The sequence below is a fragment of the Pavona decussata genome, unplaced genomic scaffold (assembly GCF_977016875.1).
Source record: "Pavona decussata unplaced genomic scaffold, jaPavDecu1.1 SCAFFOLD_191, whole genome shotgun sequence".
Classification (NCBI taxonomy): domain Eukaryota; kingdom Metazoa; phylum Cnidaria; class Anthozoa; order Scleractinia; family Agariciidae; genus Pavona; species Pavona decussata.
In genome coordinates, this window is record NW_028145600.1 from 320,001 (window position 1) to 337,500 (window position 17,500).

The following is a 17,500-nucleotide window of genomic DNA, read 5'->3' on the forward strand; positions in this document are numbered from 1 at the left end:
TGCTGTTGTCCAAGGGTGTTGATATAATTCTGTTGCTTACTATATGCAAAGGAAACTATATATCTTTATCAGCTTTAATCCACCTTATGGAAAAAACGGTGGCTGTGCATTTTACCACAATACCTTGCGAACCTAACACCGCCAATAGGCCCATGGAAAGCCATAATTTTTGCGCAATTCGTCCCTGTACTAACAACCATGTGTGTGCTAAGTTTGAAGTTTTTGGAACTTTTCTGTGCGCTTTTATGAGCGTTATTAGGGTTTTCGTACGCTAAGAATTATGGGTAAATGTAACTGTCGCCATCTTTACGGTATGGTGGATTGAATCGCTTTTCCTAGACATTAAAGGTAATTCGAATATAGGAAAACCCGGATTAACAAGGCGCAAGTGAGGTTGGATACCATAACACCTTGTAAAACTGCAAATGGTTTGAACGCAGGAATCATGTCATGAGTAGGTAACCGACTTATGACTAATTAGGCCAACAATCAGAGTCAATTTATACCATCTGCTGGCGACCGACAATTCACCTGACTCTGCATGATGGCTTCTGCTCAGGTTGTCAAAACGCCAATCAATGTCACTTTAATTAAACAGTCCTTCTCAGGACTACATTCACCCGGATGATCATAATGTACCTACTTATGAAACGAAATTAACAACAAAACTTTGAGTACATAACTGGGTGCAACCTTTTAAGTTTGTGGATCAAATATATTTTAAGTGATTCTTTACTCACAGTCTCAAGTCCTTAATAAAGGGAAAGTGTCACAGGAATTTGGTGTGATACCAAAAAGTTCAAACGTTTTTAATCAACAGAGACCTAGATTGTTGTAGATTGTCACCCCAGTGTACTTAGACTATCAATAAGTGTCTCTGGCCATATATGGACTGGGTTAGAATGGACTGCAACTTTAAAAAAAGTTAGGCTAACTTTTTTCAAGTTCACGCGTTTTCTTTTACAAAATGCACTAGAGCAGATCACCAGTTGTTCCTTTCAAGGATTTTCTTGATGTTCTAGAATTATTATATAACCATTTTCCCCGACAGAATGTCAAATCCCCGTGATTCTTTCCCTTTAAGTGTGACCATTCAAGTGATTCATCCGGTGTCCTTTACGTTTTCTTTACTTTGGTATTGACTGTGTACATGCGTGCTGTTTTAAGTCTAAACAAGCATTAGAGAGTAGGTGGGAATATTCAAATAACAGCAATGAATGCGTTTTCACCTTCCTGAAGTAGTGCTCTTATATGGTTTTCAGAATGGAATATCTCCCCTATTTTCCGGTTTAGCTCTAAAACACACTGGTGCCCTTTTGTGATAAGTGCAAAATGTACAAAATTGGCTTGTGCTTTTAATTAAAAAAGAATGGTTACTGTATGGTTGTTGGTTGTTAATTTTAACCATGGTGATAACCAGAAACACGCTTCGACGTATATCCTTAGGCTCGGTTTTATGAAAACGTTTTTTTCCTTGTAAAAAGTTAAAGAAATAAAGTCACTTTCGATGTCAGTGGGTCAAAAATGTTGGTAAGATGCGTTTCAGAAGTACGTGAAGTTGACCAACTTTATGTTAGTGCCACAGTTGTTAACCTTCAACGATTTCCAAAGAAAATTGGTAAACACTACTTGTCGTCGGCCACAATCCTTGTGGCCAAAAGCGCTTTTTTCAATTTATTGGAAGCGCTGAGTCCTTTTTGGAACACGAAAGCGAGACAGAGAGGACAGAATTTCAAGATCGCTGCTTCACTGTGCATCCTCGACCTCGCAGCCTCGTTTTCATGATACAAGCTAGGGTCCAGTCATATTGAAAAAGAGCTATTAGAGAATTCGCTTTCTCAGTTAATTACTTATCTGGTTCAGTATTTGTGTCATTGGTGCTACGCGGCATAACATTTATTGTCCCCCATTTGTCTTGTATTTTTGTCCTTTTTTAAGGGTGCCACTTGGTTATAGGAGAGGAACCAAAGACAGCAAGGAATATTCATACAAAGTGAATAAGCCATATTTTCACATATGATCACTGTAATGACCTGTTATATCAAAGGAACAGAGCAAGTCAACGTGTGAAAGCAAGATATAACGTACTATGCGAAAACATGGTTCGCCTGTAGTGTAGCGGTTATCACGTCTGCCTTGAATGTAGGAGACCGGGGTTCTAATCATCGCCGGTGAACCATATTTTCGCATAGCACGTTATATCTTGCTTTTACACGTTGACTTATAGGAGAGGGGTGGGTGAATATCTTATTCGTGATTCTAGCGCGTGGAAGGTGGACGTTGCGTGCACCCAACTCTGCCACGCGCGTCCTGAACTCTCACACCCACACCCGCACTGCACTGTGTCACTGACAGCATTATTGAAGTTTCATATGTCATATGAAACACATGTAAACAGAACTTATAAACAGCCGATTGTGCCGAAACGTATTTGAACTTTGAGCTGAAAAATATAAATAGCTCTGATAACATTTGGCAAATTACCCACACTCGGTATCACATATCGAGCTGAAACAGTGTTCAACAAACATTGCAGTGTGCTGAAGTGCGGGTTGTTCAAATCATCAAAATGACCGCTCAAAAGCAGAGTTTGCCTTCCTTTGCGTCCATCATTTCAGTCTTATCAATTGTGTTTTACTGCGCCGGATTTCTCAGGGTTGAATTTGAATTAAATCAGCAGAAGGAGAGAATAACCAATCTTGAAAACGTCGCTGATGCTGAACCATCGTCCCTCCAACCTGGTAAGAGAAGCGTTGTTATATACATGATTCTACAACCAGGTTTCTTTCTTTCTTTGCCATCTTGGATACCAAGCCCAGAGCTAACCGACGGAATGATTAAGTCAGTAGAAAGTAGCTACATTTTTGTTACAGACACCAAAGGAATGTACAGAATCCAGTCATTGCGTGTCTTTCCCTTTGGCAATGAAACAAAAAGGTTAACAGGTCATGTTCAATCACAAAATTGTCTGCAAATCTGCACCTTTCCTACGTTGTATTGTGTCATTAACGTCTGTATTTTGTGTTGTATTTTAGCTATGTCTGTATTATTTCTGCAGACGAACATTCGTATTTTTGTGTTGGTCTGTCAACGCCCGCGCGGTCTTCAAACGAAAGGCCTGAAGCGAGTGTATTTACCGAGAGGGGGCCCTGACTACGCACTTCGCTTGCGAGGATCAACGCTTTCGGCGCTTCGCGCCTTTCGACTGACTCAAGAGAAACAATAGGTCAAAAAAGGCACTGGAAGAAGTGCATGCCGTTTCAGCTGCCATAATGAAAAGTTGCCTGTGTTTGAGTGACCCTTAAAATAAGCCATTGTAAGGAAACGAAAGTGAATCTCTTCAATTTACTGTAGGTTTTTTGTCTGCCTTATTGACTCCCTTTATCTGCATTTACGAAAAAGTTGCAAAGCTGGGGCGTTACTTCGATAGGTGTATGGTAAGTGTGCCTTATGGTTGGAAATTTGCCGACAATTTTAGGGAGGTTATTTTCCAAGTGATAAAGGGGGATTTTTAGACTGCCATTAAATGTATCTCTCTAGTGATCACAAAAGTTTTGTGTATATCCAGTTCTATAAATCCGTTATTGACCAAGCGTGAGGTCAAGATGGCTGGATATTGGCTCCTTCAACAGTTGATTCTAAAAAAAAATAATGAAATGACTTAATTATCCATTCAGGTGCCTTATTAATTTTATTATTATTTGTTTATCACGTGAATCACTATTAATATTCTGAACCTAAGGCAGTTCTGTTGCATTCTCATCTTCAAATCAGTTTGACTCCCTGAAACAAAGACGTTTGTTTAGCTTGTGAATCATCCGAACTACATAAAAGCTAATAAGTTGTCAGATCGCTGAAAGTTTTAGGACCCAAAAGCGACTTATAAGTGCTGTTGCGAAACACAATTTGTTTCCACAAGGCAATTATTTGTTCTTAAGAGGGTATTATTTGTGTCTGGAAGACAATTTTTTTCCATAAGGTAGTTACTTGTGGCATAAGAAGATTACTTGTTCCCAAAAGGTAGTTATTTCCCTCTTGAAAGACAAGTCTCATTGGGAAGTGCTGCACACGACGCCACTGAAGGTGATACTCGGCTGCACAGGTCGCTCGACAACTAAACAAACACTTTGAATCAGCGATCACCATTTTGTTTGAAAACTCGGAGAAACCGTGCAAAATCCTGCAAAAACTTTTAGACACAGATAACCGATATATTGCTCAAGAGTTCTACATTCTGTCTCGGTCGTAGTGCAAAACAACACCAAACTCATTGTGTAACGGCCTCTCGACCGTTTAGGCATTGCGTTACGCAACTAGACACATCACGTGTCATGACGTCATTTCATACGGAACTGTTAAAGCTCCACGTGGAGCTGAGACGTCGCTGAACGTCTTGACTAGGTTTGAGCTTCGCTCGAAGCGACAGTAATTTCTCACGCAACCTGTTCAGATTAGTAGCCGAGTTACAGTCTTTGACGGTCTTGTATGCGGTTCAACAGTAGGACTACCTCAAGCTGTACGTATGTTTGTTGATTTTCTGCCTTTCGGTGATCGCCTGTTCAGGATCTCAGTTAGGGACTTAAAATAAACAGAGCCGATGCGGATTATGTTAGACTTTGGGCCTTTGTAATCGTCTGTTACGCCACAAAATGTAATAACTGACACAAAATGTAATAGTAACGCAAAATGTAATACCTTTTGACGCAAAATGTAATAGTAACGCAAAATGTAATAACTTTTGACGCAAAATGTAATAACTTTGTTAACGCAAAATGTAATAACTTTTGACGCAAAATGTAATAATGCAAAATGTAACAGTATTTTCAGTCGGTCTTTACAGTATGTTGGGAGGGGAGGAACACAGCATCTGCGATGCTGCGTTTTAAACGGAGGTTGACTTTGATTATTTATCTGCAGATATTTGCTTTCTGCTGATTCAAAAAGAAGTACGCGATGATTGACCATTTTAAAAGTCATTTCCCACGCTAAATAAAGCCGCGGTAAATTTTACCGTTGTAACATGCAGTTACACGTGAATTGTTTATTATGGTAAATTAGTCGTTCTTACGGCTTCATTTCTTGCCCCACTCTACGCCTTTCACGGTACTGAGTACCTTGGTAAATGATCCTTTCCCCGTGAGAAATTTGGTGTGGTGCATGTCACCGTACTTTCCCGAGATAAACTTACCATGGAGAATATGCATTGATATGTCAAAAAGAATAAAAAAAGCGCCCATAACATTTAACTTGGTAAATAAATAGGGTTTTTCGATACCCAAGGCAAGCAAGCCAATCACGATATTTCATTTGAAACCAACACGAAGCCGCAAAGAAAATGTTAATTTAAACAAGTCTCTTCTGCTTCGCGCTATTGTCGATATATCAGATTTCACGTTAAGATGGAAGTTACAGGGAAGAGAAGAAGAATTTCTTCAGCCTTCCCATTTCATGTTACTAGTTACTCCCCTCCCCGCCACCACCACAACTTGGAAAATGATCCGCCGTCCTTGATAACATTAAATCTTGCCATATCGCCAGCGATTATTTCCCCTGCAGCTATTGTAGCTCGAATGAAGCCGTAAGAGCGACTAATTTACCATAATAAACAATTCACGTGTAACCGCATGTTGCAACGGTAAAATTTACCGCGGCTTTATTTAGCGTGGGAAATGACTTTTAAAATGGTCAATCATCGCGTACTTCTTTTTGAATCAGCAGAAATCAAATATCTGCAGACAAATAATCAAAGTCAACCTCCGGGTAAAATGCAGCATCGCAGATGCTGTGTTCCTCCCCTCCCAACATACTGTAAAGACCGACTGAAAATACTGTTACATTTTGCGTTATTACATTTTGCGTTACTTTCTGGTATTACATTTTGCGTCAAAAGTTATTACATTTTGCGTTAACAAAGTTATTACATTTTGCGTCAAAAGTTATTACATTTTGCGTTACTATTACATTTTGCGTCAAAAGGTATTACATTTTGCGTTACTATTACATTTTGTGTCAGTTATTACATTTTGTGGCGTAACAATCGTCGTTTCCGCGCGCCCTTCTTCGAAAGAAAAGCGGTCGCCACACATTGTAAAAGAAATGATTACTTACCGCCTCAATCTACAACACGAAAAGAACAGGCAAAGAAAAGCACATGGCAGCGTAGCTATGACGTTTTTGAAATCGATATAAAAACGACAACCGAACTACGAGATACAACGAACCAGGGCATCGAACAAATATCGATGTCAACTTCGCAAACCTCGTTCCCAGGCCTAAGTGAGAAAGGGTAGCGCTTGTCACTAAAAGACATCGCATTTATCGATGAAAGATCGCCAGTAACCTTCGGCATTCCGAACCTTTACGGAAAATGCACTTACTTACTTACTTACTCACTCACTCACTCACTCACTCACTCACTCACTCACTCACTCACTCACTCACTCACTCACTCACTCACTTACTTACTTACTTACTTACTTACTTACATGGCACTATGACAAAGTAGGTTTCAGCAAAGCTGAAACCACAAAAAAGAGAAAAAAATTAAGTGCACAAACGACATGTTTTGTAGTCTAATATATTGTAAGTCTAGTCCCTTCCCATAGCACAAACTAAACTACATTGTTATTAGTTTCAAGTCAAGGACCTCAAAAGCACCCACCTTCCAGTGCAGGCTCTCCCGTCACCAAACCAACCTTGTAAATGATTCATTTTGTGTGTATTACAAAGTAAGTGTAACGAACCAAATAAACTGTTTTCTTTTTATAATAAAATAAAATAAAATGAAACGAGATATATTTTGCTGCTATCATTAGCTGGTGATCGGTAATGGTAGATCAACAGCCTAAATGATAAATTATTTATATATCTAGAGGGTAGCATGTGAAATCGGGCATATGCCAAAGATACACAAATATTAGTATTTCGTGTTTTAGTAGTAATTAAACGCTCTTAATTTAATTGAATAACCAGATACTGAATACTGAAGTTTGCTATTAACCGTGTAATTTGTTGACGATCACTGCACGACTGGGGTACAGTGGTAGACAGTGACAGTCGGTCGGGCTAGTAAGGGATTCGGGTCGATCTCCTAAGATCTTTGAATAGCTTTTCAGGATTTCAGTAGCAATTCATGCAAGATAACGTCAGGGGTTAAAGGAGAAGCACCATGGGGATTTGTTGCCATTTTATCACCCCACAATCCTAAATATAATGGTCCAATTTTGTTACAAATCACCACCCCAGTGTACTAAAATTGGCATCCTTTGGATGGTCAGGAAAACGATCACGTGACTAGCCAAAAGATTGTCCACAAGACACAATGATCAAAGCACTGAGTGTCTCTGTCCATAGCGATTAGGTCCACCATCGGAATGGATTATGGACAACTTCTCAAACTCATTAATAATTCATCAAAAGAAAACAAAGAAAATCACTACCGTGACCGTGGTTTGGATATGTGATCCTAATTACCAAAAATTTAGCCTTGAATTTCTCCAAGAATTATTGATCATTTGAGAAGCCACATCAAACACTCGAACGTGTGCTTTCAACCTACTTCTCAGTGTTTGGATATCTGATGAAACACGCTTTCTCGTGTTTGACATATTACTTGAAAAACGTTGGACTAACTTTATTTCAAGTTCTAACATTTTAATCTCCAAAATGTGCTAAAACAGATCGTGAGCTGTTCCTTTCATCATCATCATCATTTATTTGCCTTAGTAAAAGAAGAAGACATTCAAATTACAAGTCAAGGTGATGGCGAGGAGACCTCAAGAAACAACCCGGCTTATAAGAGAGGCCACCTCGGCTGTCATTAATAAATAGAAAATATGGTGCTGCGTACGTGCGGCTTGGCCAATTCATGATTTTGCAAATAAAATCTCCAACATTTTTTCATCCAAGGTGAAAACACTAGATGAAGAAGTAATTGATATTCAGGGAGAGAGTTCCAGATTTTGGAACTTGGTAAAGGATTGTAAATTGCTTAAGATTTGTGCGACAAGAATGCGATCGATAGCAGTTGGCTGGCTGGTGCCATAATTATGAACTTGGCTACTTGTTAAAAACAAATTTAAAAACATTGGAGGTAATAATTGATTTTGATAGTAAAACAAAAATGTGGCTATTTGAAATAAATTAAATTGGAAAATGTCTAAGATACCCAATTTAACAAATAAGGGACCAGAGTGTACTCGATAATCTGAATTGACAATGGCTCGCACAACGCGTTAGTTAGACTAATATGTTGACTCCCAGGTGGAGTTACAGTAAGTGATGTAAGGATAAATTAGCGCGTAGTACAAAGTTAGTTTTGTTAATGAAGATAGGTAAAATCCTTTCAATAATTTAGTTTTTTTTTCTGTCACAGTTCTAGAATAATTTTGTAAGTGAGTGCATGAAGGAATTATTGCACCATTTTCACAAATAAAGTCGAAATATCAGTGACTCTTATCTTTGTAGGTAAAGCAGTTTACCCATTTAGTTCTTGGGATTAATACAACCTTCACAATTTATTGTGCCTTGAGAAATTTAGGTAGTAGTATTGTAATGCAAAAACTGTACAGTGCTACTTTATCAAGCCCTCCCTGGGCTTTTCTTCAGTTTGTTGAATTTAAAAATTTAAAATGAAGGTTGAATGTATGTGAAATAAAGGATGTTAAAAATAAAGTGATGTCTACATTTATGCATTGGGAACTTAGGCAGAACCACATTACCCAAGTCAAGGCGAGGGCCAGTTGGCAGGAGCCAAATTCTCAACACCCCAGGGGCAGCTCCATCGTTACATGTTTGTAGTGTGGCCAAAACGTGGTTCTTTCGAGGTCCAGCAGTCACTCTCGTACCATAGTAGCGGGCGAGGGGGGGGGGGGGGGGGTGGAGTAGCAATACTCCTAGTTGCTTTATGTAACAGAAACCTGGATAAACTCCGGCCGTGTGGGCCACTTGGACTCAAGTGATATATTTATTACAAGCACCATTTGGTGAGACTCCTGCCATTTTAAATGAAATTTATTTGTGATAGGGAAGCAATCTCCACATATGCTCACACACGCATGCAGATAACATTTCTTATTTCTTTAATAAGAGATGTTTCGTGCAACGGAGAGATGTGCTGCTTTGATATTGTGCACGTCTTCCAATTGTTAGTTTAAGAAAACAGTGATAGAGTGCATCCTTATTTTTAATTTGCAGGATTTCAATTCCATGCACTTCAAAGGAACAGACGTCAAGCTGATTCAAAAAAGAACAAGTCGACGGAACTTAAACACTCAGTCGACATGCTGCTGAAAGTCAACAAACTTTTATCACAAGGAAGATTGCAGCTCTGCCAATCAAAGGGTGACGGATGCACACTAGGTTACCCAGGTCCTCCCGGTCCACCTGGACCGAGGGGACGAAGGGGACAGAAAGGAAGAACTGGGAACAAAGGAGATCAAGGTGTAATGGGATCACCTGGAAAGAAAGGAAAGCAAGGCATCATGGGACCTACAGGGCCACGGGGAGAACCTGGACCCAAAGGACTGAAAGGAGACATAGGACCCGCAGGTATGCCAGGGGCTAAAGGAGAGCCTGGTAAATCCGTTTCAGCCCCTGTTGTCATGGCTGTTACCCCTGCAAAGTTAATAGTTAAAGAAAGTGGGACAGCCTCATTTCAGTGTTCAGCCAGTGGTTATCCTGAGCCTGTAATAACATGGAGTAAACTACAAAAGCTAACAGAATTAAGTCAGACAGTGGTTTCTCGAGGAAAGTTGCTTATAAAAAATGTATCAAGAAATGACTCAGGTAAATACAAGTGTTCAGCATCAAACATCATCGGACAGGGGGAGGCACTGGTGCAGCTTGAAGTAAATGGTAAGTTTTCTATAAATCATTAATTCATGTGTTAATTTATTTTAAGTGGAAAGAGGTCGTAAACATTAAATTATACGAGAGTGATTTCTACACAAGAACGCCACAAATATAAGGCCGGCACATTTTACAGTTGTGTGCTTAGAGACCTGGCCTTTGGGTTGAGGCGAGGCTAAGTTGACTTTGTTTTGTTACAAACCTAGGAGCTTTTCGAGTCTAAATGAAACTTGTTAGAATAATAACGGAATGATTTCTATATGAAAAGCACTGAGAGTTGTATCAAGACAAAGTCAACTCCAGTCTCGCTTAAACGCAAAGACCTGGTTACAAAAGCACGCAGTTGTAAAATGGGGCGGCTTTACTATACGTGTGGCCTTCTTGTGTGAGAAGTACTATTAAATGGTTCGTTAAAAAGAAAATGAACCTACTTTAATTGCGTAGCTCCCATGAGTCTCCGGTAGCCCAGTGGTAGAGCATCCGAACTAGAACTTAGGTCTCGACTCTTGTTGGGAGAACTATAATTTTTTTTCGAGTATACTTGTGTCACTGACTGATCAAATACATCATCAAGAATAGTATAATTATTCATTTAGTAGCCGCAAATGTCTTGACAAGGCATCCTATCATCTCACTTAGGTTTAAACGAGAAACGGTGTGATAGATGCCAGAAAGTAAAGTGATTAAATGAAACATATGATGATGATGATGATGATGATGATGATGATGATGATGAAAGTTGTATTTCAATTCGGTCAACTTAATGACGCTGTAGAGGAGATAAAACAATTATACACATTGGCAATATTAACTAACATTTGCTCTTTTGCAGTTCGTCCTAGTGTTTCTCTTGATCCGGGACCTCATTACGCTACAGAAGGAAGCAACTTTACCTTTCCAACCTGTCACGTGACTGGGCACCCGGCACCAGTGGTCACTTGGAGAAAGTCATCCGGTCAGTTACCCCAGGGAAGGGTAAGGCACAAAGACAGCGGATTAAAAATTATACAAGTTCATAAAAGTGATACAGAAAAATACTTTTGCTCTGCGTCAAACCTTTTAGGAAATGTTGAAAAGAAAACTTTTCTAGTTGTGGTTTCCCTTCCCTTGCTCGTTGTTAAACCACCTGCTAGAATTCTGGCAGTTGTTGGCGGAATTTTGAGGTTGAACTGCAGCGCTGCTGGTTATCCCCAACCAGTCGTAACCTGGAAAAAACAAGGAGGTCAACTACCAGCTGGAAGGAGCCAGCAGATCAGCGGCTCATTAGTTATTAGAGGCCTTCAAATGAGTGATGCAGGAAACTACATTTGTGTTGCAACAAGTGCAGGAGTGTTTAGCGTGGAGACAATAACCTACGCAGTTGTTCGACAGCAAAGTAAGCTAACGATAAAGACGCTATTTAGAGCGGTTTTCAACTGAAGACTGTAGAAAGTAATTTCGCGTTTGGTTTGATTTTGGTTTCATGCACTTTATGATTACATGCAAAGTTCGCGCTATCTTTTTTCAACCAATAGGAAGCAGTCAAAATCAATCGTGTCTTGCTCGCACGCGTTTTCCCGCACTGGATACCAGTTACACGTATTTGCTTCAAAATCTGATTGGTTCATTGTACATGAAATTGTGCGGTCCTGACTTAGAACCCACAAACCTCTAGTTCATAGTCGGATACAAATTCCATCTGGACAAACTCATGCAGGCAATTTGCACTAAAAACAACTGCATCAAGAGATCGCGCTCGGTCAATTGATTGCGATCGTTAATATATTATGTAGTATTTTTGACCAAAAGCACACTAAAATGTGCACAAATATGCCTCTAAACAAGTGCACTAGTAGGACATACCAAAGTGTTTGCGCAATAAAAAGAGTACACAACGAGACACCTGCTAAAAGCCAAAATTTGAAGAAGGGAGAATGTACATCGCACTAGAAGCAAACAATTGAACCCCCCCCCCTCCCAAAAAAAACCCAATTCCTTATTTTTTGGCTTTAAATGATCTGTTTGTATAATATAATAATAAATATCTCTAATGGAGGTAGCGAGAATCTATGATGGCAAATAGTCGGTCATAAATTTAGAAAACTAAGGACAATGTCGCACTAAAAGCAAGCTTAACCGCTGCTTCAAAGATTTTTCCGCCCAAAATACGCAGTCTCGTTTTTTGGCAAAATGATCTGTTTGTAAATAAATACATAGTGGCATTCCGAGCTGGTTTGAGTGTACTGTGTAATGGTTTATAAGCAGATGAATCCTTTACTTTTGGAGGACTGACTAGAACACATTTTCAGACTGAACATGGAGTAAATATAAAAATAAAGCATCTGGCCTCTTCTTGTTCCCGAAAGTTATTAAAGGAAGGTTATTCGGGAAGGTTTTTAAAAAGTTCATATTCTACTAAACACTAGGGAGCCCGGGCTCGATTAACGAAGCCCTGTTAAGTAAAGTAAGTATTCCAATTATTGCTTTTTTTGCAATAGCCTATTGTTGTGGCAATATTGACTATTGTTCAGAAAAATTACTTGAGATACATCTTAACTTGGGAGAGCTGCTTGAATCCAGCCCTGATCTCCACTTTTAAAAACTTTGTTTTTCTTGACAGTCTAGCCACCTCTCTTGTCCATTCGTAACGATTTGCAACCGTTAATTTTAATTTAGCCATTGCCGAACTTTACCATTTTTCTTTTTTGTTTTACTCTCACCTGTTATTTAGCTGTGCTGGGTGCGTCAACTATTCTTAGCAGCCTCGACAGCAAGTACCGGGACCAACTGAATTCGTATTTGGCGCCAATCCTCCAGAGTTCATCCCGCAGTAGGTTTGTGAAGTGTTGGCCTGCTAAGACAGATGGCTGGGCAGCATCTACATTTCACAGCAACTGTGATGGAAAGGGTCCAACTGTGACTATAATAAAAGTCGGCAGTTACATATTTGGTGGATATACTGACGTGTCTTGGTCCTCAAGTAAGTATCATTTTATGGCAGCATGTATCTCACTCTTTTTATTGTATAATTATTAAATTGCAAACGATGGATGAGTCAATCGGGTTCATAGATTCGCACTAGTCTTCCACAAACCTTTACCGAGATTTATTTTTATAAGGTACCTTTGTAGTATCTCTGTGTTGATTTCACTTAAAAAGAGAGACATCTAATTAAAGAACTGGGAACTGGAGAATCCATACTGATGACGTAAAATTATCCCATAAACTACGCAATCGAACATCATCGTTACGTACTTGTTAGCGTGTCTTGATAAGAGGTGGACATGCGCAGTCCTGTCCTTAGAGTAATGTGTGCATACAAGCAGGCTCACGTTTTCAGTCCTTATACGGTCGGACTAACAAGAACAAACCTTACACTAACACTCTCTCGTTCTCCCAGTCTGGAACGATGGCAGTCGTTTTTCTGTCTCTCGGTGGTGAAGCGAAAGTGCAAAGTGAATAGTCCAGAATAGCAAGGAAGTACGAACTCATTCTCACAATAAGCCGTTATTCTGATTCTAGATAACTAGTTCTATTAAATAGGACAATTTCACTATGACGTTAATTGACTACAACTACCAGAAACCCTCAGGTTTTTGTTTTCTTATGCTTATTTAGAGCTATTGTTCTTTGCTCTCCACGGAGATTCCAAAATTTGAATTTGAAAACGAAAACGAAATGAATTCTGGTAGTTGTGGTCAGATGACACCATCATGAAAATGGCCATTTGGCTGCTCAGAGTTCCTCTGTCGGCTATCACTGGGATATTTAAGTCATCTAGCAGAATCTGAGCACGAAATTCCAATTTCCTCAAAGAATCAAACCGAATGATATCAAGCAAGTCTTGGAAAAACCAGATGGCGAGTGAAGCTGGTGGAGATCGTAACGGGAAGTAAAAAACTGTACGTCATCAAAAGCAATACTGAAATATTACACAATCACTCTCAAAGAAATTTAAATCTTAATGGGTGTCTTATACGTTGTTTTGGTTATTTTTCAATTTGGCAATTCTACAATTACGTTAACATATCATTTCTTTCTTGCTTGTCTTCCTCTAGATGTTTGCAATTCTCGTGCATATGGTTCATCCAGTAAAGCGTTTCTCTACTCACTGTATAACATCAATGGCTACGCTCCTGTTAAGCTACAGATCAAGTCAGGGCAAACGAGATACGCCACATTGAATTGTCGTGGTTATGGACCGATATTTGGTTCTGGAAACGACGTCCAAATATCAGACAATGCTGCGAGATACCGTTCTCTCACCCATTGTGGCCACTCTTACCCCCTCCCCCCAGGGTATTTTTCATCTGGTTCTTCCTGTACATTTTATGCAGGAAGATACCAGTTCACTGCCACTGATATTGAAGTATTCTACGAAACAACTACTTAGGACAAAAAAGCAATATACTATGGTTCCGATGGACCCTTAGGTTTTCCGGCAGGCCTAATAAACTCCACTTTTCGCAAGTATTAGCTCTCTCAAGCCAGTCTCTCCGCAAGTATTTCTTTTACACCTTGACAGATTTTACAAGGTCGGGAGAAATCGACTTTACCTAATTCCTTTTTCAGTTTTACCAAAAGCCGACATATATTTTAGTCTAAAGTGGTTTAGAATCGAGTTAAATTTAACGACCTCACCTGACACATTTATATGTTTCATCTGTCGGTTAAGAATGCTTTTTTTTCAGCTGGCAGCTATTAGCTTAGTCATTTTTCGGCGATTTTGTTTGTTTGACAACTATGAGTGACTAAACTTGTTCGTAAATAGTATCAAACAACTTCATAAAAAAGAGCATCTTAAAAAGTTGTGCTCATCAGTTTATGAATGGCCACGTCAAACATTTCGATTCCATCCACGCAATCAAGACATGGAAACACCTTTCCTTTTCAATACATTATGAAAAATACCTAATAAAGGTATCTAACGAATCTGACGTCTGAGAACAACTTTTTAAGTTATAATAAATTGCGCCAAAAGAGAGTTCGGCGTTCTCAACTTAAGGCGTTCGTTAGTAGTAACACTTCAACATTTTTAAAATTTCGTGACAATAGCTAGAAACGCCTTGTACAGCATAATGTGGAACGGTACTGTTCAGTAGCTTTCCGTTTCAAATCACCAATGTATGTACCGTTCTTCATTTTAGCATTTCCCTCATCAAAATGTTCCCATTTTTTTCTGGGGGGGAGGGGGGGAATGTTTCAGTTTAGACTTACGCAAATTTAATACAGTCAACTCTCTCATAGCGACCACTTCTCGTAAGCGACCACCTCCGGTAAGCGACCACTTCGTAAACAACCGTTTTGTTTCTCAGTTATACCGTTTCAAGAGCTCTCTCGTAAGCGACCACCACTCAAATTTCTTAAGAGACCGCGACTACATTTTGATATATTTTTTCGTTTTCTGTTTCCGGTAAGCGATCACCCAACATAATCACGTACGATCGTTAATAAATCATTACTCAAAAGTTACAAAAGTTCAATTTTTAATAAGTCTACCCTGGACTGCTGACAGATAATAATACAGGGAGAGAAGATGGCTATAATTAAATCTGTAGGTAAAAGGGAATGGTTACAGTGATCTGTTCCAATATGTTATACAAAGTTTCGTCAAAAGAATGAATAGAAATAAAAAACTCAAATAAATTAGTTTCTGTTGATCTTTCCCGTAAGGGACCACTTTGTCGTGCCCCAAGGGTGGTCGCTTACGAGAGAGTTGACTGTAATGTGATTCTGCTTTTTAAACGTAGCTTAGACATCTACCGTTCAGGTTAATGTTTCTGGTCCTATTATTTACAATTTGTACCCAACTATCAATAATTCTTTAATTTGAGTAAAAAAGGGGAAGTTCAAAAAGAAAACAAAGGGTAGTCGTGGTAGAATAGATTAAGTTGCAGCTTACCGGAATGCAAGTAAAAGGACACTTAAAATTAAAAATTAATGAGTTCACTGATAGTGAAGTTTGTATGGCCCTTTCCAATATGTGGCCAATACTTAAACTGTCCGGAATTAGGCTATCTTAGAATTAAGAGTTTTAAATTGTTTATCAGCCTTCTTGAATATATAGGGTCACTGGACATTTGAATGGTCGGCTTTTTATTTCCGCCATTTGACACAAGAAATATTTTGATAGCTGTTACAGTAAAACCCCCAAGTAAGAACCTGAATTTTAAGAACCTGTTAGGCTAAAATTTCCAATCTAGACACCCTTTAAATTAGAACCTGTAAAGCCTTAAATCTAAATTAGGTTCTTAACATTCTATAAAATTATTTTCCTCCGACCACTATACTATTTTGTCATTAAAAAAAAATAAGAATCTGTTTAAGAACGTATATAGCCTACATTTCCGTATCAAGCACCATTTATGGAAGAACTTTTTGGGGCTAACTTGGAAGAATGCAGGTTCTTACTCGCGGATTTTTACTGTTTTCCTTTTCGAGTAATCTCGCTAATCAAGGTAAATAGAGATCTCTTTTAGATCAGTTCAAGTTTCTCGCATCCCTATAATTTTACAGTGAAGGAAAAAAATTGCACTTGGCTTATCATCGTGCAGATGAGCTTAATTTAGGAAGCTTTCGGAGAACTGTTCTTTGTTAGAATAGCTGCGACAGGATCCCGCTCTCGCACCCCAAATTCCTGTCTCCCGTTAGACTTCAATTGGAGAGCTTTCTTGCAGGCTACTTTCGGAATAAATAAGTGCCCCTGTATTGAACTCAAAATTCAACGATACACCAGAACAAACTATAGACACGCAAACAAGTTTTGTTTGAAAAGAAGGAACTAGCAAACTAGTTTTGCCTTCGAACAGGAAACGGTTTTGTCCCATACAAATCTTTATTATTCCGCAATAACGCAACTGTTATCATGACGGGTACAAATCAGTGTTGTGCCGCTAGAACTAAATACACAAATGAAGGATAAGAGAATTTAGTCTGTAGTGTGAGGGTAAAAGTGCTTAAGTGAACCCATGAATCACCCACAGACTTAGCCCTAGTGAGGAGATGGGAGATCGCACGAGGATTCTCGCCGAGGTCGGAGACTGCTTTTGATTTCTTTGCTTCACGGCGATATTCCATTTCCTTACTAAGGCTAATGCTCATGCGATCGGTGGGAAATTCATGGGTTCACTTTAGAACTTTAACTTACACTAAACTAAAGACATTGTTCTCTGATCCATCATTTGTGTCCTTAGTGCTAGCGGCGCAACATTCATTTGTACCCTTCACAATCACATTGTCGCAGCCAGTACCACCATACTCACACACGACTAGCTCACTTGGTAGAGCGACGGACGGTACGATTCCCGCCGAAGCCGGAGAGGTTTTTTTGTGCCTTGTTGGAAATTTCAACAAGAAAATTAACGATAATAAAATAACATGACGTTTCGACGACTTCATATCGTCATTGTCAAATGAGTAAAAATGGAAATACCGGAAACGCATATTTATAGGTATTGAAAGTGAGAAAATAAATTAGCATGAAAGCATTCAGGTAAAGAGTTTCGCGCGAATGGAATCCGCTTGCGTGTTCAGTTTCGGTCTTTTGTTCTTGATCCACAGCATTTCGTAGACCAAACATTCAAATTTGTCACGGCATTTCTTTATGACCTTAAAGTTCTTAATTAGGTTGTTCGGTGTTAAACCATGCGCGTCTCTGAGGTGTTTTCCGATC

The 17,500-nt window shown here is 39.2% G+C and overlaps 3 protein-coding genes across 3 annotated transcripts in view; 2 read left to right on the forward strand and 1 right to left on the reverse strand.

Annotated features, from left to right (window-relative positions):
- Positions 1 to 1,379, forward strand: part of LOC146462121 (gamma-aminobutyric acid receptor subunit gamma-1-like) — a 16,129-nt gene extending 14,750 nt beyond the window's left edge. Inside the window, exon 11 of the mRNA XM_085086004.1 lies at positions 1 to 1,379. This exon is cut by the window's left edge and continues 924 nt beyond it. The gene's annotated coding sequence lies outside the window, so the exon portion shown is untranslated.
- Positions 1,380 to 2,471: 1,092 nt separating this feature from the next.
- On the forward strand, positions 2,472 to 15,871 carry LOC146462122 (uncharacterized). Its single transcript, XM_085085979.1, has 5 exons — positions 2,472 to 2,741; positions 9,196 to 9,855; positions 10,682 to 11,224; positions 12,560 to 12,808; positions 13,887 to 15,871. The coding sequence occupies exons 1-5, from the start codon at positions 2,570 to 2,572 to the stop codon at positions 14,219 to 14,221; spliced, it is 1,959 nt and encodes a 652-aa protein (XP_084942105.1). The 5' UTR covers positions 2,472 to 2,569; the 3' UTR covers positions 14,222 to 15,871.
- Positions 15,872 to 17,266: 1,395 nt separating this feature from the next.
- Positions 17,267 to 17,500, reverse strand: part of LOC146462123 (uncharacterized) — a 1,453-nt gene continuing 1,219 nt past the window's right edge. Inside the window, exon 1 of the mRNA XM_085086023.1 lies at positions 17,267 to 17,500. This exon is cut by the window's right edge and continues 1,219 nt beyond it. Coding sequence (XP_084942149.1) covers positions 17,317 to 17,500 — 184 coding nt within the window. The 3' untranslated portion in view covers positions 17,267 to 17,316.

What these genes read in the sequence shown, in the direction of transcription:
- LOC146462122 (XM_085085979.1), top strand. Translation starts at nt 2,570, where the DNA reads ATGACCGCTCAAAAGCAGAGTTTGCCTTCCTTTGCGTCCATCATTTCA. An exon ending in GGTGCAGCTTGAAGTAAATG is followed by an intron (nt 9,856 to 10,681) that starts GTAAGTTTTCTA and finishes GCTCTTTTGCAG; the next exon opens with TTCGTCCTAGTGTTTCTCTT. An exon ending in CGCAGTTGTTCGACAGCAAA is followed by an intron (nt 11,225 to 12,559) that starts GTAAGCTAACGA and finishes CCTGTTATTTAG; the next exon opens with CTGTGCTGGGTGCGTCAACT.